At 51.9% G+C, this 17,027-nt stretch overlaps 2 protein-coding genes across 4 annotated transcripts; one reads left to right on the top strand and one right to left on the bottom strand.

The window, feature by feature from the left end:
- The first annotated feature begins 615 nt into the window (after nt 1-615).
- UBE2C (ubiquitin conjugating enzyme E2 C) lies at nt 616-4,797 on the top strand. Of its 3 annotated transcripts, none has more exons than XM_514682.8 (6): nt 616-946; nt 1,587-1,614; nt 2,543-2,629; nt 3,381-3,585; nt 3,694-3,753; nt 4,549-4,797. In XM_514682.8, exons 1-6 carry the CDS (start codon nt 846-848, stop codon nt 4,605-4,607), a joined length of 540 nt encoding a protein of 179 aa, XP_514682.2. In that variant the 5' UTR covers nt 616-845; the 3' UTR covers nt 4,608-4,797. The 3 variants fall into 3 exon arrangements, with proteins under 3 accessions (XP_514682.2, XP_001156756.1, XP_001156993.1); XM_001156756.8 differs by lacking the exon at nt 3,381-3,585 and adding an exon at nt 3,230-3,380 and having other exon boundaries at nt 746-946; XM_001156993.7 differs by having other exon boundaries at nt 794-1,440.
- Nucleotides 4,798-11,064: 6,267 nt separating this feature from the next.
- Nucleotides 11,065-15,207, bottom strand: TNNC2 (troponin C2, fast skeletal type). The gene is made up of 6 exons (XM_001157246.5): nt 15,097-15,207; nt 12,633-12,684; nt 12,346-12,489; nt 12,143-12,257; nt 11,842-11,978; nt 11,065-11,229 (listed from the first exon to the last, which is right to left on the bottom strand). The coding sequence occupies exons 1-6, from the start codon at nt 15,097-15,099 to the stop codon at nt 11,198-11,200; spliced, it is 483 nt and encodes a 160-aa protein (XP_001157246.1). The 5' UTR covers nt 15,100-15,207; the 3' UTR covers nt 11,065-11,197.
- Between the last annotated feature and the right edge of the window lie 1,820 nt (nt 15,208-17,027).

Genomic DNA, 17,027 nt, shown 5'->3' on the forward strand with positions numbered 1-17,027 from the left:
CCTCAAGCGATTCTCCCGCCTCAGCCTCGCCAGTAGCTGGGACTACAGGCTCGTGCCACCTCACCAGCCTTTTTTTTTTCTTTTTTTCTTTTTTTCTTTTAAGTAGAGACAGGTCTCCCTATCCTGTTGCTCAGGCTGGTCTCGAACTCCTGGGTTCAAGTGATCCTCCTGCCTGGGCCTTCCAAAGTGTTCGGGATTACAGACGTGAGCCACTGCGACCGGCCTGAACCAATGTTGCCTTTTTTTATTTCTGTCATCTCTGCGGAGATGTATGGACCTATGTTTTCTAATAGGGAGCCTGCTGCTCTGGCCATCAGCCTTTAGTTTTTCCCCTCGCTGGGATTTTCAGATACTTAGGACGCAGCAAAGGTGCCCAGGCGATTATAATGATGGGAGGGTACCAGTGCTGCAGGATTGGAGGCACTCCCTGCCCGAGGGAAATTGGATCAAGGCTGGGCGTGCCGAGTGTTCCCACGCGGAGTAAGACGTGTAGCCAGAAGGAGGGGTTCATCCCACGTGGACGTTTTCTTGGCCCTTTAATGGTTAGCGTTTTCCAAAGGCCACCAATTCGCTACGGATTCGTTAGTTAATGGCAGCATCGTCTACCAATCGGTTGTCAGAAGCGGGATCCTGCCGCCCAATAGCGGTGCGCCAGTGGGTAGGTCTAGCAGTGGCGCAGCAATAGAGCGCTCCGGAGCGTCCCATTGGCTGGATCAAACCCAAGCGAGCCATTGATTGGTCGACGCCCCCAGAGGGTTACAATTCAAACGCGGGCGGGCGGGCCCGCAGTCCTGCAGTTGCAGTCGTGTTCTCCGAGTTCCTGTCTCTCTGCCAACGCCGCCCGGATGGCTTCCCAAAACCGCGACCCAGCCGCCACTAGCGTTGCCGCCGCCCGTAAAGGAGCTGAGCCGAGCGGGGGCGCCGCCCGGGGTCCGGTGGGCAAAAGGTGAGTGATGCGGCTTACCACTCGCCGGGCCTGCCATGCCCTAGGCATTGGTACCCAGAGCAAAGATTTCTAGGACCACCCCCCGCCGCCACCTCCTGGAGCGGGAGATCTGCGGGTGCAGGAGAACACACCAGGAGCTCGGGGCCTGGCATTCCCCTGGTTATGGGTGTCGAGGGCGGAGACTTCCGGGACTCTCACCTCCTTGCGCGGATGAGATTCGAGAGATGGGGGACAGGCCAGGAGCTCAGACCGTTCTTTGAGACTCTCCCGAAGGAGAATGGGAGGGTAGGGGCGCTGCCAGACTCCTTCCCTGGTGGGCCTAGATGAAGACGCTCAAGGACCCTCGTGACTTGGCCGAGACAGGGGAAGGGAGAAGTTGAGTCGGGCAAGGAAGAGATGCTAAAGCCTGGGGAATTAAGAACATGCCAGAATCATCCCGAGGGAGTCTGGAATTAGGGAGGGTGAGGACTCGCTAGGATCGTCCTGTGGATCTGGTGAGTGTACCCTGAGCTGAGCCTGACCTTGGTGATGTGGGGAGCCTCCATGACGGCTCCCCCTGAGATTCAGGTGGGAGAAGATGCACCGTCTGGAGGCCTGGCCCATCCAGACTCCCAGGTAACCCCGAATACTCTTTTTTCAGGCTACAGCAGGAGCTGATGACCCTCATGGTGAGTGATTAAGTGCCCAGAACCCCAGCCTTCCATCCAATTTTCAGTAGCCTCCTTTCTTCCGTCAGCTTTTTTGCTAGACATAGGGGTAATGTAATTTGCTCCCTCCTGGGAAAGAAGTTCATACGCCCCACCTACACCATTTCTTCCAGCAGTCCCTCCTCCCAATTCCATCCCCCCACACGAAGTTATCTCTAGAACACTTCTCTGAAGTCATACAAGACCCTCCCTATCCAGTGTGTCCCTACTTCCTAGCCCCAACCAAGCTTTACCCACACCCAACTCCCCGCCCTTCTTGGTATTTCTAGCCTATGAATTTGGTTGCTTTATTTTGGATCAGAGTGATGAGATTAAGGGGAGGCTGGGCGCGGTAGCTCACGCCTTATAATCCCAACACTTTGGGGGGCTAAGGTGGGCGGATCACTTGAGGTCAGGAGTTCGAGACCAGCCTGGCCAACATTGCAAAACCCTGTCTCTACTAAAAATACAAAAATTATCCAGGCATGGTGGTGCATGCCTGTAATTTCAGCTACTCAGGAGGCTGAGGCACAAGAATCATTTGAACCGTGGAGACAGAGGTTGCGGTGAGCCGAGCGCACCACTGCACTCTAGCCTGGGCGACAGAGTGTGTGTGTGTGTCTGTCTCTGTCTATCTCTCTCTCTCAATCTCTCTCTCTCTCTCTCTCTATATATATATATGTAAATATATATTTTTTAGTAGAGATGGCATAACCCCATCTATATCTCATATATATACACATATATATGTGTGTGTGTGTATCATATATATGTGTGTGTATATGTATATATATATACATATATATATATATATATATATATATATAAAATTAAGGGGAAAGCTCACCCACTGACCTTTGCTATGCCCAAAAGTGTACTCCACATTCCAACAAATGTGTTTTCTCCCCAGATGTCTGGCGATAAAGGGATTTCTGCCTTCCCTGAATCAGACAACCTTTTCAAATGGGTAGGGACCATCCATGGAGCAGCTGGAACAGTAAGTGTAGGGCTGGGATGGGTGAGTGAGTCTGGGGAAAGGTGGGAAGTGAGATCCAAGTGCGAGCTCTGCTTCAAGCCTTTGGCGGAGCAAGACACTCCTCCTGTGACTGTTCACATTCTCTGAGCCATGTGGCCTTGTTCTTTCCCTCTGTGCAATAAAGGGTGGGTTTAAAGCAGGGCTGCCTATCTTAGATGTTTACATGGGGGGACAGACAGCAAGGAAATGGATGAAGTGAGGACTTTGGCCAATAGGGCCAGATCTCAAGAAGGCAGCTTCCCATTGCTGCAGATCAGGTTTAAGATGAGTCAGAAGTCCAAATCTGTGCCAAATCTAATTTTTACGTATTAGCAACTAATATTCTAATTGAACTAAAGCACAGGATGCCAATTTACAATCCTTAGACCAAAGAGTCACTGATGTCTCCACCAGATAAGAGGAAAGCATCAGGCTAGGCATAGTGGCTCACACCTGTAATCTCAGCACTTTGGGAGGCTGAGGCAGGCAGATCACATGCGCCCAGGAGTTTGAGACTGGCCTGGGCAACATGGTGAAACCCTGTCTCTAAAATAAAAACTAAACTAAAAAAACTTTAAAAAGGCAGTGGGGAGCATCAGAACCAGCTCAACAGTTTGTCTACTGTCCGGTCCCAGAGAAACTCAAGATTCTAGCAAGCCCCTTGTGTGGGGCTTGGGTTGGGACATGAGGCTGCTGCTGGAGCTTACTCTGCAACTGTTTCTCCAAATGCCAGGTATATGAAGACCTGAGGTATAAGCTCTCGCTAGAGTTCCCCAGTGGCTACCCTTACAATGCGCCCACAGTGAAGTTCCTCACGCCCTGCTATCACCCCAACGTGGACACCCAGGGTAACATATGCCTGGACATCCTGAAGGAAAAGTGGTCTGCCCTGTATGACGTCAGGACCATTCTGCTCTCCATCCAGAGCCTTCTAGGAGGTGACTTTAGAGACCACCCCTCCCCTCCATGCAACTTGGGAACCTGTCAGGACTCCCTGGGGTCAGCCTCTTCTACCCCCTTGACCTTCGCTTTCTCTCCACCCACAGAACCCAACATTGATAGTCCCTTGAACACGCATGCTGCCGAGCTCTGGAAAAACCCCACAGGTGAGTCCTCAGTCCTTGAGCCCAGGGTGATCCCTCCCCCAACCTTCAAAGGCTCCCTCAAACAAAAGGAGCCCAGTGACTTGGGACCGGGTTGGTTGGGGCAGGGTGGAGTGTTGGCAGCAACCCACTTCTGTTTCTGCCCCAGTGCTCCTATTTGCTATAAAATAGCAATTGTTTTATAGCAGAATAAAAATGTTTGGCGATAAATAATTTTGGGAAATTATTGGTGAGACCAAGGCAGGAGGATAGCTTGAGGCCAGGAATTCAGTAGAGTGCCTTGCCTGTGCCCTCCAGTCTCACTGGAAGCAAGCCCTTCCAGGAGAGCTGCCTAGATGGGCAGTGCAGGGAGAATGCCGGGCTGGGAAACCAGCCCCTCCTCCACCTCCTCCGACCTTTGCATCCCTGGTCCAGCTGCCTCTTGCCCACCTTAATTCATCCTGGGCCAGGCACAGTGGCTCATGCCTGTAATCCTAGCACTTGGGGAGGCCGAGGTGGGTGGATCACATGAGGTCAGGAGTTTGAGACCAGCCTGGCCAACATGGTGAAACCCCGTCTCTACTAAATACAAAAAAAATTAACCGGGTATGGTGGTAGGCACCTGTAGTCCCAGCTACTCAGCAGGCTGAGGCAAGAGAATCACTTGAATCTAGGAAGCAGAGGTTGCAGTGAGCAGACATCATGCTATTGCACTCCAGCTTGGTCAACAGAGTGAGACTCCATCTCAAAAATAATAAATAGTAAAGATTAACTCATCCTGTCTCCATCACTCACTGAGACCTGCCTGTTCTCTTCCAGCTTTTAAGAAGTACCTGCAAGAAACCTACTCAAAGCAGGTCACCAGCCAGGAGCCCTGACCCAGGCTGCCCAGCCTGTCCTTGTGTCGTCTTTTTAATTTTTCCTTAGATGGTCTGTCCTTTTTGTGATTTCTGTATAGGACTCTTTATCTTGAGCTGTGGTATTTTTGTTTTGTTTTTGTCTTTTAAATTAAGCCTCGGTTGAGCCCTTGTATATTAAATAAATGCATTTTTGTCCTTTTTTAGACAAGTTGTTGCGTTGTAATTTCACTAGGGTTGGAGGTATTCAGGGTAGGCAGAGGTGGAACTTAAGGATGTGGGGCCAAGCAGTGGGGTGACAAAGATTTATTCCCTTGTACCTTATTTTATGACTCTGCATCTGTTTCTTCATCTATAAAATGAGTGTCACAATAATGCCTCCTGTCTATGGAGTCGGTGATGTGTACCAGCAATGTTAGTGAATGTTGGAGCTCCCTCAGCTGTGTTGCAGATGAGGCTGAGCCAGACCTTAGGCTGAAACATACTCCTATAGCTGTAGAAGGAACAAGCGTGTGTGTTGGCGGGGGGGGGGGGATCCCAACACACAGCCACCCATGTTCTGTCCTGAAGAAGAATGCTTAGGTCACCCTAAGCAGGTCCAGGGCCTGGGGAGACAGCCAGGAAAAAAGCCCCTTCCCTGGCAGGACTCAGGTCTGAGCTCTGGTCTCCAGGCTCTAGCCCAGGTCCCCTGTGGAGCTCCACCTCCAAGGGGGCACAGTCGCCTCCTGCTGCACATCCCCCAGGGAGCCCCCAGCCCCTTGGGCTGCCTCTTTCCCCTGGCCTGATGAAGGCTCCAGTCTTTGAGCCCCTAGGAGGAAACACCCCTGCTGACCAGCTGGGTCCCCACAAGGGTCGGCAGGTGGAAGAGTAGGTTGAAGTGATAGGGCCCCCACAAAGCCCTTCAGGAAGATCTCCAAGGTAGATAAGCAGCATCCAGATGTGCTCCAACCTTGCACCCAACTCCTTCAGGTCTGTTAGCAGCTGGTTGGTTGTGCAAGCCTGAAGCGGGAGGGGTTTGGGATTGGAAGTTGGGTCCCTTCATGTCTATAATTGTGCTCTTAGGTCTCTCCTCTTGGGTTTTTTCTTAATCTAACATTCATACAAATACACTTGGGATCTTGTTAAATTAAAATGTTTTCTGTAGGTGTGAAGTGGAGCCTAAGATCCAGTCTGTTTATTTATTTTGGTTTCTAAATAGTTTCCAAGTGATGTCATTGCTGCGGTCTGCTTAAGAACAAAATTTAGAGCAATGTTCTTAGAATGTGGTCCTTCCAGCAGCAGCAGGATCACCCGGAACTTGTTAGGCAAATTCTTGACCCCAAACTGCCCTCCAGGTTCTGAAGGTCTCCCAAGGTTGAAAATCACTAGGTTAGCGGATACTGGAGAAAACCAGAGCTCAGAACCTGGCACTAAATTAGTCAATATATGCTGGCCAGGGCCGGGTGTGGTGGCTCACTCCCTGTAATCCTAGCACTCTGGGAGGCGGAGGCAGGAGGATTGATTGCTTGAACTTATGAATTCAAGACCAGTCTGGGCAACACAGTGAGATCCCCATCTCAAATAATAAATTTTAAAAGAAAAATAAATAAATCTTGGCCGGGCCTGGTGGTTCATATCAGCAATCTCAACATCTTGGGAGGCCAAGGTGGGAGGATCACTTGGGGCCAGAAATTCAAGGTTATAGTAAGCTTATCACTCCAGCCTAGGCAGCAGAGTAAGACCTTATCTCTAAAAGAAATGTTTCGAATGCTAACTGTGGTGGATGTGTTTTCATCTGCCATGTGGTCCTTGGTCACGGTGTTTGGTACCTTAGATGGCCACACGGCCTGCCTTGGGCCAGTCACAGGTCTAAACTGTAGTTCAGATTCAACTGGTGTTGTCTGGAATTAATCACTGGGAGAGAGTAAAGTTATTTTACTAATGGGGTTGCTAAAAGAGAAGGGAGTCAGTCTCAGCTGCTGGGGGAGCCCGCTGCAGACGGAAGAAAGCCAAATAGAGACAAACAGCTGGGAGTTGGAGAGATGACATTAACTGAGACTCTGGCCTCCAGTTCATGCTTTGCCATCCCAGTTCGATAAACTAACAAATCCCTTTTTGGTTTAAGTCCGTTTGATTTAGATTTCTGGCACTTGCAACAGAAAGAAGCCTGGTCAGGAAGTATTTGAATTTCTGGTTATTATGATTCCCATTTTATTGAATTCCTACAAGATAAAGGCCCTCTGCTTGGGGCTGGGGACAAAACAGGGAAAATAACACAGCTCTGCCCTTAAAGAGGCTGGAATTTGGGGGACAGACAGGCCCATCAACAGCGGGGACTGCGGAATAAGTGCCATACAGCCCAGTGATTAAGCTCAGACCAGTCTGGGCACGGTGGCTCATGCCTGTAATCCCAGCACTTTGGGAGGCCAAAGCGGGTGGATCACCTGAGGTCAGGAGTTTGAGACCAGCCTGACCAACATAGTGAAACCCCGTTTCTACTAAAAATACAAAAAATTGGCCAGGCATGGTGGCGAGTGCCTGTAATCCCAGCTACTCGGGAGGCTGAGGCAGGAGAATCGCTTGAACCTGGGAGGCGGAGATTGCAGTGAGCCGAGATCGTCCATTGCACTCCAGTCTAGGCAACAAGAGCAAGACTCCATCTCAAAAAAAAAAAAAAAGAAAAAAGAAAAAGAAAAGCTCAGACCAGGTAAGCAGAACTGTTTCAGGATCCTGGCTCCACCTCCATGTTGCCCGTAAACATGCAGGCAGTTACATTTAACCTCTCCGTAAAATGAAAATACTGGTACCTACCTCATAAGACAGTGGAAGGACCTTAGAACAATGCCTGGCACATAGTAAGCACTGAATAAATGTTGGGTGGTGAACTCACATATTGCTATGTAACTTCACAGGTGGAGCACCCAATAGAATAGGAGGGTCAGGGAAAGGTTTTTGGAGAAGGAAGTTGAGCCCTGAGGGAGATGCACATTCCTTGGATAGCAAGAAGTTCAGGAGTATGTAAGGAGAGGAATACAGAGCTGGGCGTGGTGGCTCACGCTTATAATCCCAGCACTTTGCAAGGCTAAGGCGGGCAGATCACCTGAGCTCAGGAATTCAAGACCACCCTGACCAACATGATGAAACCCCATCTCTACTAAAAATATAAAAATTAGCCGGGCATGGTGGCAGGCACCTGTAGTCTCAACTACTCAGGAGGCTGAGGTAGGAGAATCGCTTGAACTCGGGAGGCGGGGGTTGCAGTGAGCCGAGATCACGCCACTGCTCTCCAGCCTGGCTGACAAGCACAAAACTCTGTCTCAAAAAAAAAAAAAGAATACAGGATGGGGAAGTCGCATAGATGTCAGGTCATGATAGGCTGGAAGGCCATATTAAGGTACTTGGGCTAGCCTCGGTAACAAAGTGAGACTCCATCTCTACAAAAAATAAAATAACTAGGGGCTGAGAAGGGAGGATCACTTGCACCTAGGAGTTCGAGGCTGCAGTGAGCTATAATTGTGCCACTGCACTTCAGCCTGTGTGATAGGGAGATTCAGTCCTTAAAAAAAAAAAAAAAAACTTGGACTTTATCTTGAGGCAACAGCCAGCTAATGAAGCCTTGAGCAGGGCAGTGACGTGATCAGATTTTTTTTTTTTAATTTATTTTTTGAGACGGAGTTTCACTCTTGTTGCCCAGGCTAGAGTGCAATGCTACGATCTCTGCTCACTGCAACCTCTGGCTCCCGCGTTCAAGCGATTCTCCTGCCTCAGCCTCCCGAGTAGCTGGAATTACAGGCATGTGCCACCACACCTGGCTAATTTTGTATTTTTGGTAGAGACGGGGTTTCTCCATGTTGGTCAGGCTGGTCTCAAACTCCCGACCTCAGGTGATCCACCCGCTTTGGCCTCCCAAAGTGCTAAGTTTACAGGCATGAGCCACCACGCCTGGCTTATGTTATTTTTTAAGACCGAGTCTCACTCTGTCACCCAAGCTGGAGTGCAGTGGCGCGATCTTGGCTCACTGCAACTTCCACCTCTTGGGTTCCAGCGATTCTCCTGCCTCAGCCTCCCAAGTAGCTAAGATTACAGGCATGTGTCTGGCTAATTTTTACATTCTTAGTACAGACGGGGTTTTTCCATGTTGGCCAGGCTGGTCTCAAACTCCTGGCCTCAAGTGATCCGCCTGCCTCGGCTTCCAAAGTGCTGGGATTACAGGCATGAGCCACAGCACCCAGCCTCCATCTCTATTTTAAAATATGTATATATTTCAAAAAAAAAAAAGACATCCAGGTAGAACCAATAACAGGTAGATGGCATCAGAATTAAGAGCCTTGCTCCCGTGCACACCACATAGCACATGGCGATACTACCTAGGTTATTATCTGGGTGCCTGTGTACTTCACCTCCCTAGGCCTTAGTTTTCCAACTGTAAAATGGAGATAACAACATCTGCCTCTAGGGATGTTATGTGAGTGAATGAGACAATGTCTGTAAGACACAGTATACAGTGGGCACTCAGTAAATAGTAATGATTACCAAACCCCAGCACTGATCCTGGCTGGAAATAAAAACAGAAAAACATGAATAGGACAAGAGAGGAAGAGAAAAAGACAGATGGAGAGGAAGAACTAAAGCAATGAGTAAGGTGACAATAGAGGCTGGGCACGGTGGCTCATGCCTATAATCCCTACACTTTGGGAGGCCAAGGTGAGAGGATTCTTTGAGCTCAAGAGTTTGAGACCACCCTGAGCAACATAGTGAGACCCCATCTCTGCTAAAAATAACAAAAACTAGTGGGGAGGGGTCACCCATTTATAGTCCCAGCTACTCGGGAGGCTGAGACAGGAGGATCGCTTGAGCCCGGGAGGTCAAGGCTACAGTGAGCTGTGATCACCTACTGCACTCCAGCCTGGGCAACAGAGCGAGACCCCGTCTCATTTAAAAAACAAAACAGAAGGCCAGATGTGGTGGCTCATGCCTGTAATCCCAGCACTTTGGGAGGCCGAGGCAGGCGGATCACCTGAGATCATGAGTTCAAGACCAGCCTGGCCAACATGGCGAAACCTGGTCTCTACTAAAAATACAAAAATTAGCCAGGCATGGTGGTGGACACCGGTAATCCCAGCTACTCAGGAGGCTGAGGCAGAAGAATTGCTCGAACCCAGGAGGCGGAGGTTGCAGTGAGCTGAGATCGCACCACTGCACTCCAGCCTGGATGACAAGAGCGAAACTCTGTTAAAAAAAAAATGCTTGCTATGTGCCAGGCACTGCTGTAAGCACTTTGCACACACTAACTTTCTCACAACCCCGTGTGTACTATCATTATCCCCATTTTACAGATGAGGAAACTGTGGCACAGAGTGGTTTAGCTTGTCACAGGCAGTGAGCACTCACACACAAGCATTCTGTCTCTAAAGCTAAACTACCCCTACACTTAATTAGCTGCGATCTGATACCTGTTGTATACGAATCGCTATGGCAGCAAATAGCCAGTGAGGGCAAGGTTCAAGGGAGGAGATGGTAGTTGAGCTGGGTCTTGTAGGTTGAAGAATCTGCCAGCTTATAAGAAGGACAAGGGCATTCCAGGGAGGGCAAACAGCATGTGCAAAGTACCAAGGGCTTGAAAATGCACCCCAGGTCCATATCAGGAATACATTGCCCAGTGTGGCTGCAGCCCTGTGAGGACTATGGGAAGAAAGAGAGGGAGGGAGGGAGGGAGGGAAGGAATTTGGATCTCATTGTAGAAGCAGTGAGGAGCCTTGAACTACTTTCAACAGGGCAGTGGCCAAGTCAGATATTTTAGCTCGCTGCTGCTGATGGCCCTCTGTAGAGCGCACTGGCAGAGACCGGGTGGAGGCAGGGATCTGGGGTCAAATGATGAGATCAGAATCTCCTTAGTGGGTGCCTCCACCCTCCCCTACAACCACCAGTACGATTTGAGGAGTAAGCACTTGGAAGAACAGAAGAAGTAAAAGGTCGAGCAGAAACAATGCTGCCTGGCATGGATGGGCACCTACTTCCCCTCTCCCCAGCTAGGGAGCCTGCAGAAGGTGGCAGCTACGACAACATCTAAGACGCAAACGTTCCAGAAAAGGATGGTGGGGAAGTGAGGGAGCTTCCCGGCTCCCCAGGGTTCTAGCCTCTCCCACCCCCTCACCCTACCTGCCGTCTCAGGACCCCTCCGCAGTCCGCCGGCTCACCCTGACTCAACTCCAAGCCCCTGCAGCCTCCTGGAGCCACCACTGCCTGTCCGCCAAGCTGTGCACGCCCAGCGCCAGCTGTCAGGAGCCGGCTGCAAACCTGCAGAGCGAGTCAGCGCCATCGAGCACTCGCAGCCGCCGCCTCGGGCTCCAGGGCCCAGCTCCCTTCCACATCCCGCCGCTCAGACAGCCTCTCCCGGGGATCCCCAAGGGTGCTCCGGGTGGTGCCAGCCGGGATGGCGCCCTGGACCACAGCCCTTGCGACCTGCTGTCCTCGGCTCTCCCCTCATTCAGGCCACGAGTTTTGGAACATTTGCTTTTATTCCTTCCAGACAAAGACCCACAAGGGGCCGCGCCTCCCTGGTGGGGACCCGGCAGGGCGGAGTCTCCCACACCCTAGGGACAGCGATCTTGGTAGAGGCGACTGTCCACTCCTTACTGCACGCCCTCCATCATCTTCAGGAACTCTGAGGGAAAGGAGAGGGAGAGGGTCAGGGGTCCCACTGGGGACGCAGAGGCCAGGCCAGGGCTCCAGCCACACAGAGGGGATGACTTTTTGTTCTTGTTTTTGTTGAGACAGAGTCTCACTCTGTTGCCAAGGTCGCCAAGGTCTGTCACCCAGGCTAGAGTGCAGTGGCACAATCATAACTCATTGCAGCCTTGATCTCCTAGGCTCAAGCGATTCTCTTACCTCAGCCCCCGGAGCAACTGGGACCACAGGTGTGCCACCACACCTGCCTTTTTATTTTATTTTATTTTTTGTAAAGACAGGGTCTCACTATGTTGCCCAGGCTGGTCTCGAACTCTTGGCCTCAAGCAATCCTCCCACCTCATCCTCCCAAAGTTCTAGGATTTTACAGTCCTGAGCCACCACGCCCCCCTGCCTGGTCATTAATTGATAAACTGCACAGAGTCGTGGAGCGCTTCTATACCTGCCCCCAGGAGACTATGGGGGAACTTGGTGAAGTTACGCCCAGCCCAGCCCACAAGGCCAAGGACACTGCACCGGAGCCAGGCACCAGTGCCCGCCGTCCTCTGGGGCTCCCACCCGCTCTTCCCAAGCTCCCGTTGGCCCTCACCGTCGAAGTCAATGCGGCCGTCGTTGTTCTTGTCGCCGTCTTTCATCAGAGATTCGATCTCCTCGTCCGTCACGTGCTCCCCGGAGGCCCTGAAAATCTCAGCCAGCTCCTCCGGGTCGATGTAGCCGTCTGCATTCCTTCAGGTCCGAGGGACAGGGCAGGGCTCAGGGCCGGGGCGAGCTGCCCTGGCCACCACACTCGACGCCCCGCTTCCGCACTCCCAACACGGGGAAGCTTCCAGCGCTGCCGGCCGGGTTCTGACTGCTAAGCCCCTCCCTCGGCTCCCGGGCCCCCAGCGCACCTGTCGAAGATGCGGAAGCACTCGGCCAGCTCCTCCTCGCTCTTCCCTTTCGCGTCCTCTTTCATCTGGCGCACCATCATGACCAAGAACTCCTCGAAGTCGATGGTGCCGCTGCCTGCGGGCAGCAGGTGGCGGACTGAGCCTGAGCCCAGCCGCTGCCGCCTCTCCCCACCATCCCCTGCCTCCGAGGGACACCCGCTCACCGTCCTCATCCACCTCCTCGATGATGGCGTCCAGCTCCTCCTTGGTGGGTGTCTGGCCCAGCATCCTCATCACCGTGCCCAACTCCTTGACGCTGATGTCCCCACCACCATCAGCATCAAACATGTCAAAGGCAGCCTTGAACTCTGCGAGGGAGGGCAGAGGGCAGAGGTGAGGCCTGCTGGACTGTCAGCCTCACACCTACCCCCCCCAACCCCCACCCTGCCTAGAGGCCAACATGTCCCCAGCATACATCCACCCAGCCCCCAGCCTGCCGCGCCTCACTCACCAGCGATCATCTCTTCGCTGAGGTAGGACCTGGCCTCAGCCTGCTGGTCCGTCTGCAGGAGACACAGAGAAAGTCTGAGCTGAAGAGGCAGCCCCAGAGCAGTTCCTCACCTCAAAGCCATTCTTCCCAACCCCCACTCTGTCAGCGCCCTTGGTTGTCCAGAAGAACAACTTCAAACTTGTCACATAATTGTGTGCCCGCACAGCACCCAATCACAGTTTTGTTTTGTCTCGCTCTGTCACACAGGCTGGAGTGCAGTAGTGTGATCATAGCTCACTGCAGCCTCAACCTCCTGGGCTCAAGCAATCGTCCCACTTCAGCCTCCTGAGTAGCTGGGACTATAGCGTACACCACGCCTAATTTTTAAAATTTTTTGTAGAGATGGGGTCCCACTATATTACCCAGGCTGGTTTTGAACTCCTGGGCTAAAGTGATCCTGCCACCTCGGCCTCCCAAAGTGCTAGGATTACAGGCTTGAGCCACTGTGCCCAGCTTCTGACCCCAGTTTTTGTTTTTGTTTTTTGTTTTTGTGACAGAGTCTTGCCCTGTCGCCCAGGCTGGAGTGCAATGGCGTGATCTCGGCTCACTGCAACCTCCACCTCCTGGGTTCAAGCGATTCTCCTCCCTCAGCCTCTCGAGTAGCTGGGATTACAGGCATGTGCCAACACGCCCAGCTAATTTTTGTATTTTTAGTAGAGACGAGGTTTTACCATGTTGGCCAGGCTGGTCTTGAACTCCTCACCTCAGGTGATCCGCCCACCTCGGCTTCCCAAAGTGCTGGGATTACAGGCGTGAGCCACCATGCCCGGCCTGACCCCAGTTTTGTTTGTTTGTTTTGTTTTGTTTTGTTTTGAGACGGAGTTTTGCTCTTGTTGCCTAGGCTGCAGTGTAATGGCACGATCTCAGCTCGCCACAACCGCAACCCCCACCTCCGGGGTTCAAGCGATTCTTCTCCCTCAGCCTCCTGAGTAGCTGGGATTACAGGCATGCACCACAACGTCCGGCTAATTTTGTATTTTTAGTAGAGATGAGGTTTCTCCATGTTGGTCAGGCTGGTCTCGAACCCCCTACCTTAGGCAGTCTGCCTGCCTCAGCTTCCCAAAGTGATGGGATTACAGGGGTGAGCCACTGCGCGCAGCCTGTGACCCCAGTTTTGAGCAAAAGAGAGGAGACAACAAATTAAGCCCAAGGCCTTCTCACTTGTCAATTGAAGGCCAAGTCGGGAACCCCCCCCCGCCCAGTGACCTTAGGCACGTCACTTAGCGTGCCTTCATCTTTTCTCTGTAGCTTTTCAGGGATGAGATATCAGGGGTGTGAAAGGGCTTTGTAAAGGGCTAGCACCATTCCAGCACTATTTTCCAGTTTTCTGCAGCTCCTAATGGTGCCCGGTACTTTAATAGTTGCTCAATAAAATGTTTGTTCTCAAATAAATAATAATGCAACACAAAGTTATTGAGTACTTGCTGCATGTCAGGCCACAGATCAGGCACTGGAACCACAAAGAAGAGACAAAAGACACATCATCCCGCCCCTCAGAGAACTGGCAGAGTCGGAGGCCGTCAGCTTCCTTCTTAGGATTCAGTCATTGGAGAAAAGGCCCCTCATGGGGGGCCGAATGTGATGGAGGCCTTGACATGAAAGTGAGATTTCTGCAGGGGTTTCCATGTCATATCCAAGCCAGGCCATCTGGGTCAGAGGCTTTGGATTGAGGCTGGCAGTGAGGACGGGGTGAGGCTTCCAAGGAGCTCTTCAGCCGGCTGGCCACCAGTGCTCCTCCTTCTCCCCCTCCTTCCTCTCCTCCTCTTTCCCTGTGCCAGGAGGGCAGGCTATTTTTAGTCAGGCATGGGCAACAGCAGCTGGCCTCTGGGATCTAGTTACTCCTTGATGTGAAGTGGGGAGGGGGATCTCAGACCAAAACAACAGCTCCAAATCAGAAGCCCTCTCTAGGAGAGCGGAGTCTCTCTAACTCTGGTCTGTCATCTTCTGCCCCTTCCCATCATCCTCAGGGCTCCCAGAGCCCTGCATCTGAGCAGGCCCCACGCCCTGCCGGCCTCCCGTCTTCTGGAGGAGGCTTTCTTCTCTCCATGATGATAGGAGGGTTTGGCCAGGCTTCTGGCTCACCCCTGCCACTGGCCTGCTGGGTGACTCACTCTGACCCCTCAGAGTCCCCACTGTGTGAAGGAAACAAGCTAAGAGCTCTTCACAGGTCTATGAATGACACTGCTGGAAGTTTCCAGAAGTGAGTAGGCAGTCAGCAAGCCTTGAGGATCAATCTCTGGAATATCCCAACCCTCCCCTTTCAAGAAAAGTCAAAGGCCTTCCTCCAAGACACCTGGGTTCCAGGAACCTCCATGCTCCAACCTCAAACATCCAAGTTACTGCCCCACAGAGCACCCAGGCCTGGCCTGAAAGAGGTCCAGAGTGCTCCCGTGAGTAAAGGCACAAAGTCCCCTCTTGTCCTTACCATGGTTGCTGGTGACCGGGACTCCTCTGTTGCAGGTCGCCTCCTTTGCACTCCACCACCCAAAGATGACCTGGCCTGCTCTAGCCCCCGGGATTTGTAGGGGCACCCTCCCCTCCCACCTCCCTGCTCCCCAGCACTGGAGACCCTGCCCAATCAGATCCTGGGGTCAGCGAGCCCCACCCCTCCCACAGTCTGAACCCATTACCTAATTTAGCCAAGGGCCCTTGCAGAGAAATTTAAGCCTCCAAGCAGGTGGCAGGCCTTGACGTCCTAGATTCTTGTGAGGAAGGCCTGCCCTGTTCCACCGCCTTGGAGTCCCCCCCACCGAGGAAGCACACTGGCTCCAAGATGGTAAGGACGATCAGAGTAGTAAAGGGTGAGGCAGCATGGTAAAATGGGGAGAGTACAAGCCTTGAAGTCCAAAACCCAAGATCCAAGGCCAGCCTCTGCGAGTTGTGTGACCTTGGGCCGGTAGCAGTGCCTCTCTGAGCCATTTCTTCATCTGTGGGATTGGACCTGTCTGTGGGGTCTCCCTCACAGAGAGACCATGGTAAATGGGAACCCGGGTATAAGTCACCTAGCTTGTGCTGGGTACACAGGCGTTGGTGCTTGGCAAGAGGAATGTCCCGTCTTTGAACCACGGTAAGGGGCAGGGGATAGGAGGAGAAAGTGACAGGTAGGCCACTGTTTACTGAACCCCATGACGTGCCACACACTGTGCTAAGCATTTTAACATGATCTCATCTAGTGCTCCTCCTATGAGATAGCAACTATTATCCCCACTTGACTGCAGAGCTTTGTAAATTATAAAGGTCTATACTCACTCTGTCACCAAGGCTGATGTGCAGTGGTGCTATTATAGCTCACTGCAGCCTCTATCTCCTGGGCTCAAGTGATCCTCCCACTTCAGCCTCCCGAGTAGCTGGGACTAGAGGTGCACCACCACCCCTGGCTTTTTTTTTTGTATTTTTATAGAGATGGGGTTTCACCATGTTGCCCAGGCTGGTCTCGAACTCCTAGGCTCAGGGGATCCTTCCACCTTGGTTTCCCAAAGTGCTAGAATTACAGTCATGAGGCACCATGCCCACCCATGTTGATGATTCTTATTATTAATCCTGACTGGAGGGAAGTTGGGACAGACAGTCCTTGGGGCACCTGTCCAGATGGAAAAATGTATGGAGGGATGGAGGAGAGGAGGATATGCATTTGGAGGAGAAATAATCATTGAAAGCAAAGATCCTTCTCTCAAAGTTACCTTCTCCAGGGAAAGGGTGTTTGGATTCACTTTTTTGAAGTAAGGAGTAGGCAGGGGAAGGTTCTTTAAGTGGTAAAAGGACAGCTGGCCCCTTCCTAGAGCTCAGTGAAGAAATCTGGTCATCTGGGGAGTAAAGGGGTGGGCAGACCAAGTCCAGAGGGAGCCCAACCTGAGAATCCACAAGGTGCAGGCTGGGCACTGGGGAGTAGGCAAGGCTTGTAGACAGTGGCTACGTTGACAGAAAGAGCACCAAGACAACCGATAGCAGGCTCTGGGGCCAGGAAAGGGGGGCTGGACACCAAGGAATGCAGATGGACAGTGGCAACTGGGCTGCCCCCTTCCCCTATATATAGACATTCCCAAGGAAAGCTCAGCAGGGCTGGGCCAAGCTAAATAAGGCCTCCCCCAGGCAGGCAGGGTGCCAAAGGGTGAGACCCATGGGATTCCAATTTAGTTTTTATTGTTTTTTGGTTTTTTGGGGTTTTGTTTTTGAGACAGACTCTCACTCTGTCACCCAGGCTGGAATGCAGTGGCACAATCTCGGCTCACTGCACCCTCCGCCTCCTAGGTTCAAGTGATTCTCATGCCTCAGCCTTCTGAGTAGCTAGGATTACAGGCACATACCACTACGCCCAGCTAATTTTTGTTTTTGGTTTTTTTTTTTTTTTGAGACAGA

Source organism: Pan troglodytes, chromosome 21 (genome assembly GCF_028858775.2).
Source record: "Pan troglodytes isolate AG18354 chromosome 21, NHGRI_mPanTro3-v2.0_pri, whole genome shotgun sequence".
Taxonomy (NCBI): Eukaryota; Metazoa; Chordata; class Mammalia; order Primates; family Hominidae; genus Pan; species Pan troglodytes.

Excerpts from the sequence above, each read along its gene's own strand:
- UBE2C (XM_514682.8), top strand. The coding sequence starts at position 846 with ATGGCTTCCCAAAACCGCGACCCAGCCGCCACTAGCGTTGCCGCCGCC. Across the intron at positions 1,615-2,542 it reads AGGAGCTGATGACCCTCATG|ATGTCTGGCGATAAAGGGAT; the intron begins GTGAGTGATTAA and ends TTTTCTCCCCAG. Across the intron at positions 3,586-3,693 it reads CATCCAGAGCCTTCTAGGAG|AACCCAACATTGATAGTCCC; the intron begins GTGACTTTAGAG and ends CTCCACCCACAG.
- TNNC2 (XM_001157246.5), bottom strand. Across the intron at positions 12,258-12,345 it reads CGAGGAGGTGGATGAGGACG|GCAGCGGCACCATCGACTTC; the intron begins GTGAGCGGGTGT and ends TGCTGCCCGCAG. Across the intron at positions 11,979-12,142 it reads TGCTTCCGCATCTTCGACAG|GAATGCAGACGGCTACATCG; the intron begins GTGCGCTGGGGG and ends TCGGACCTGAAG.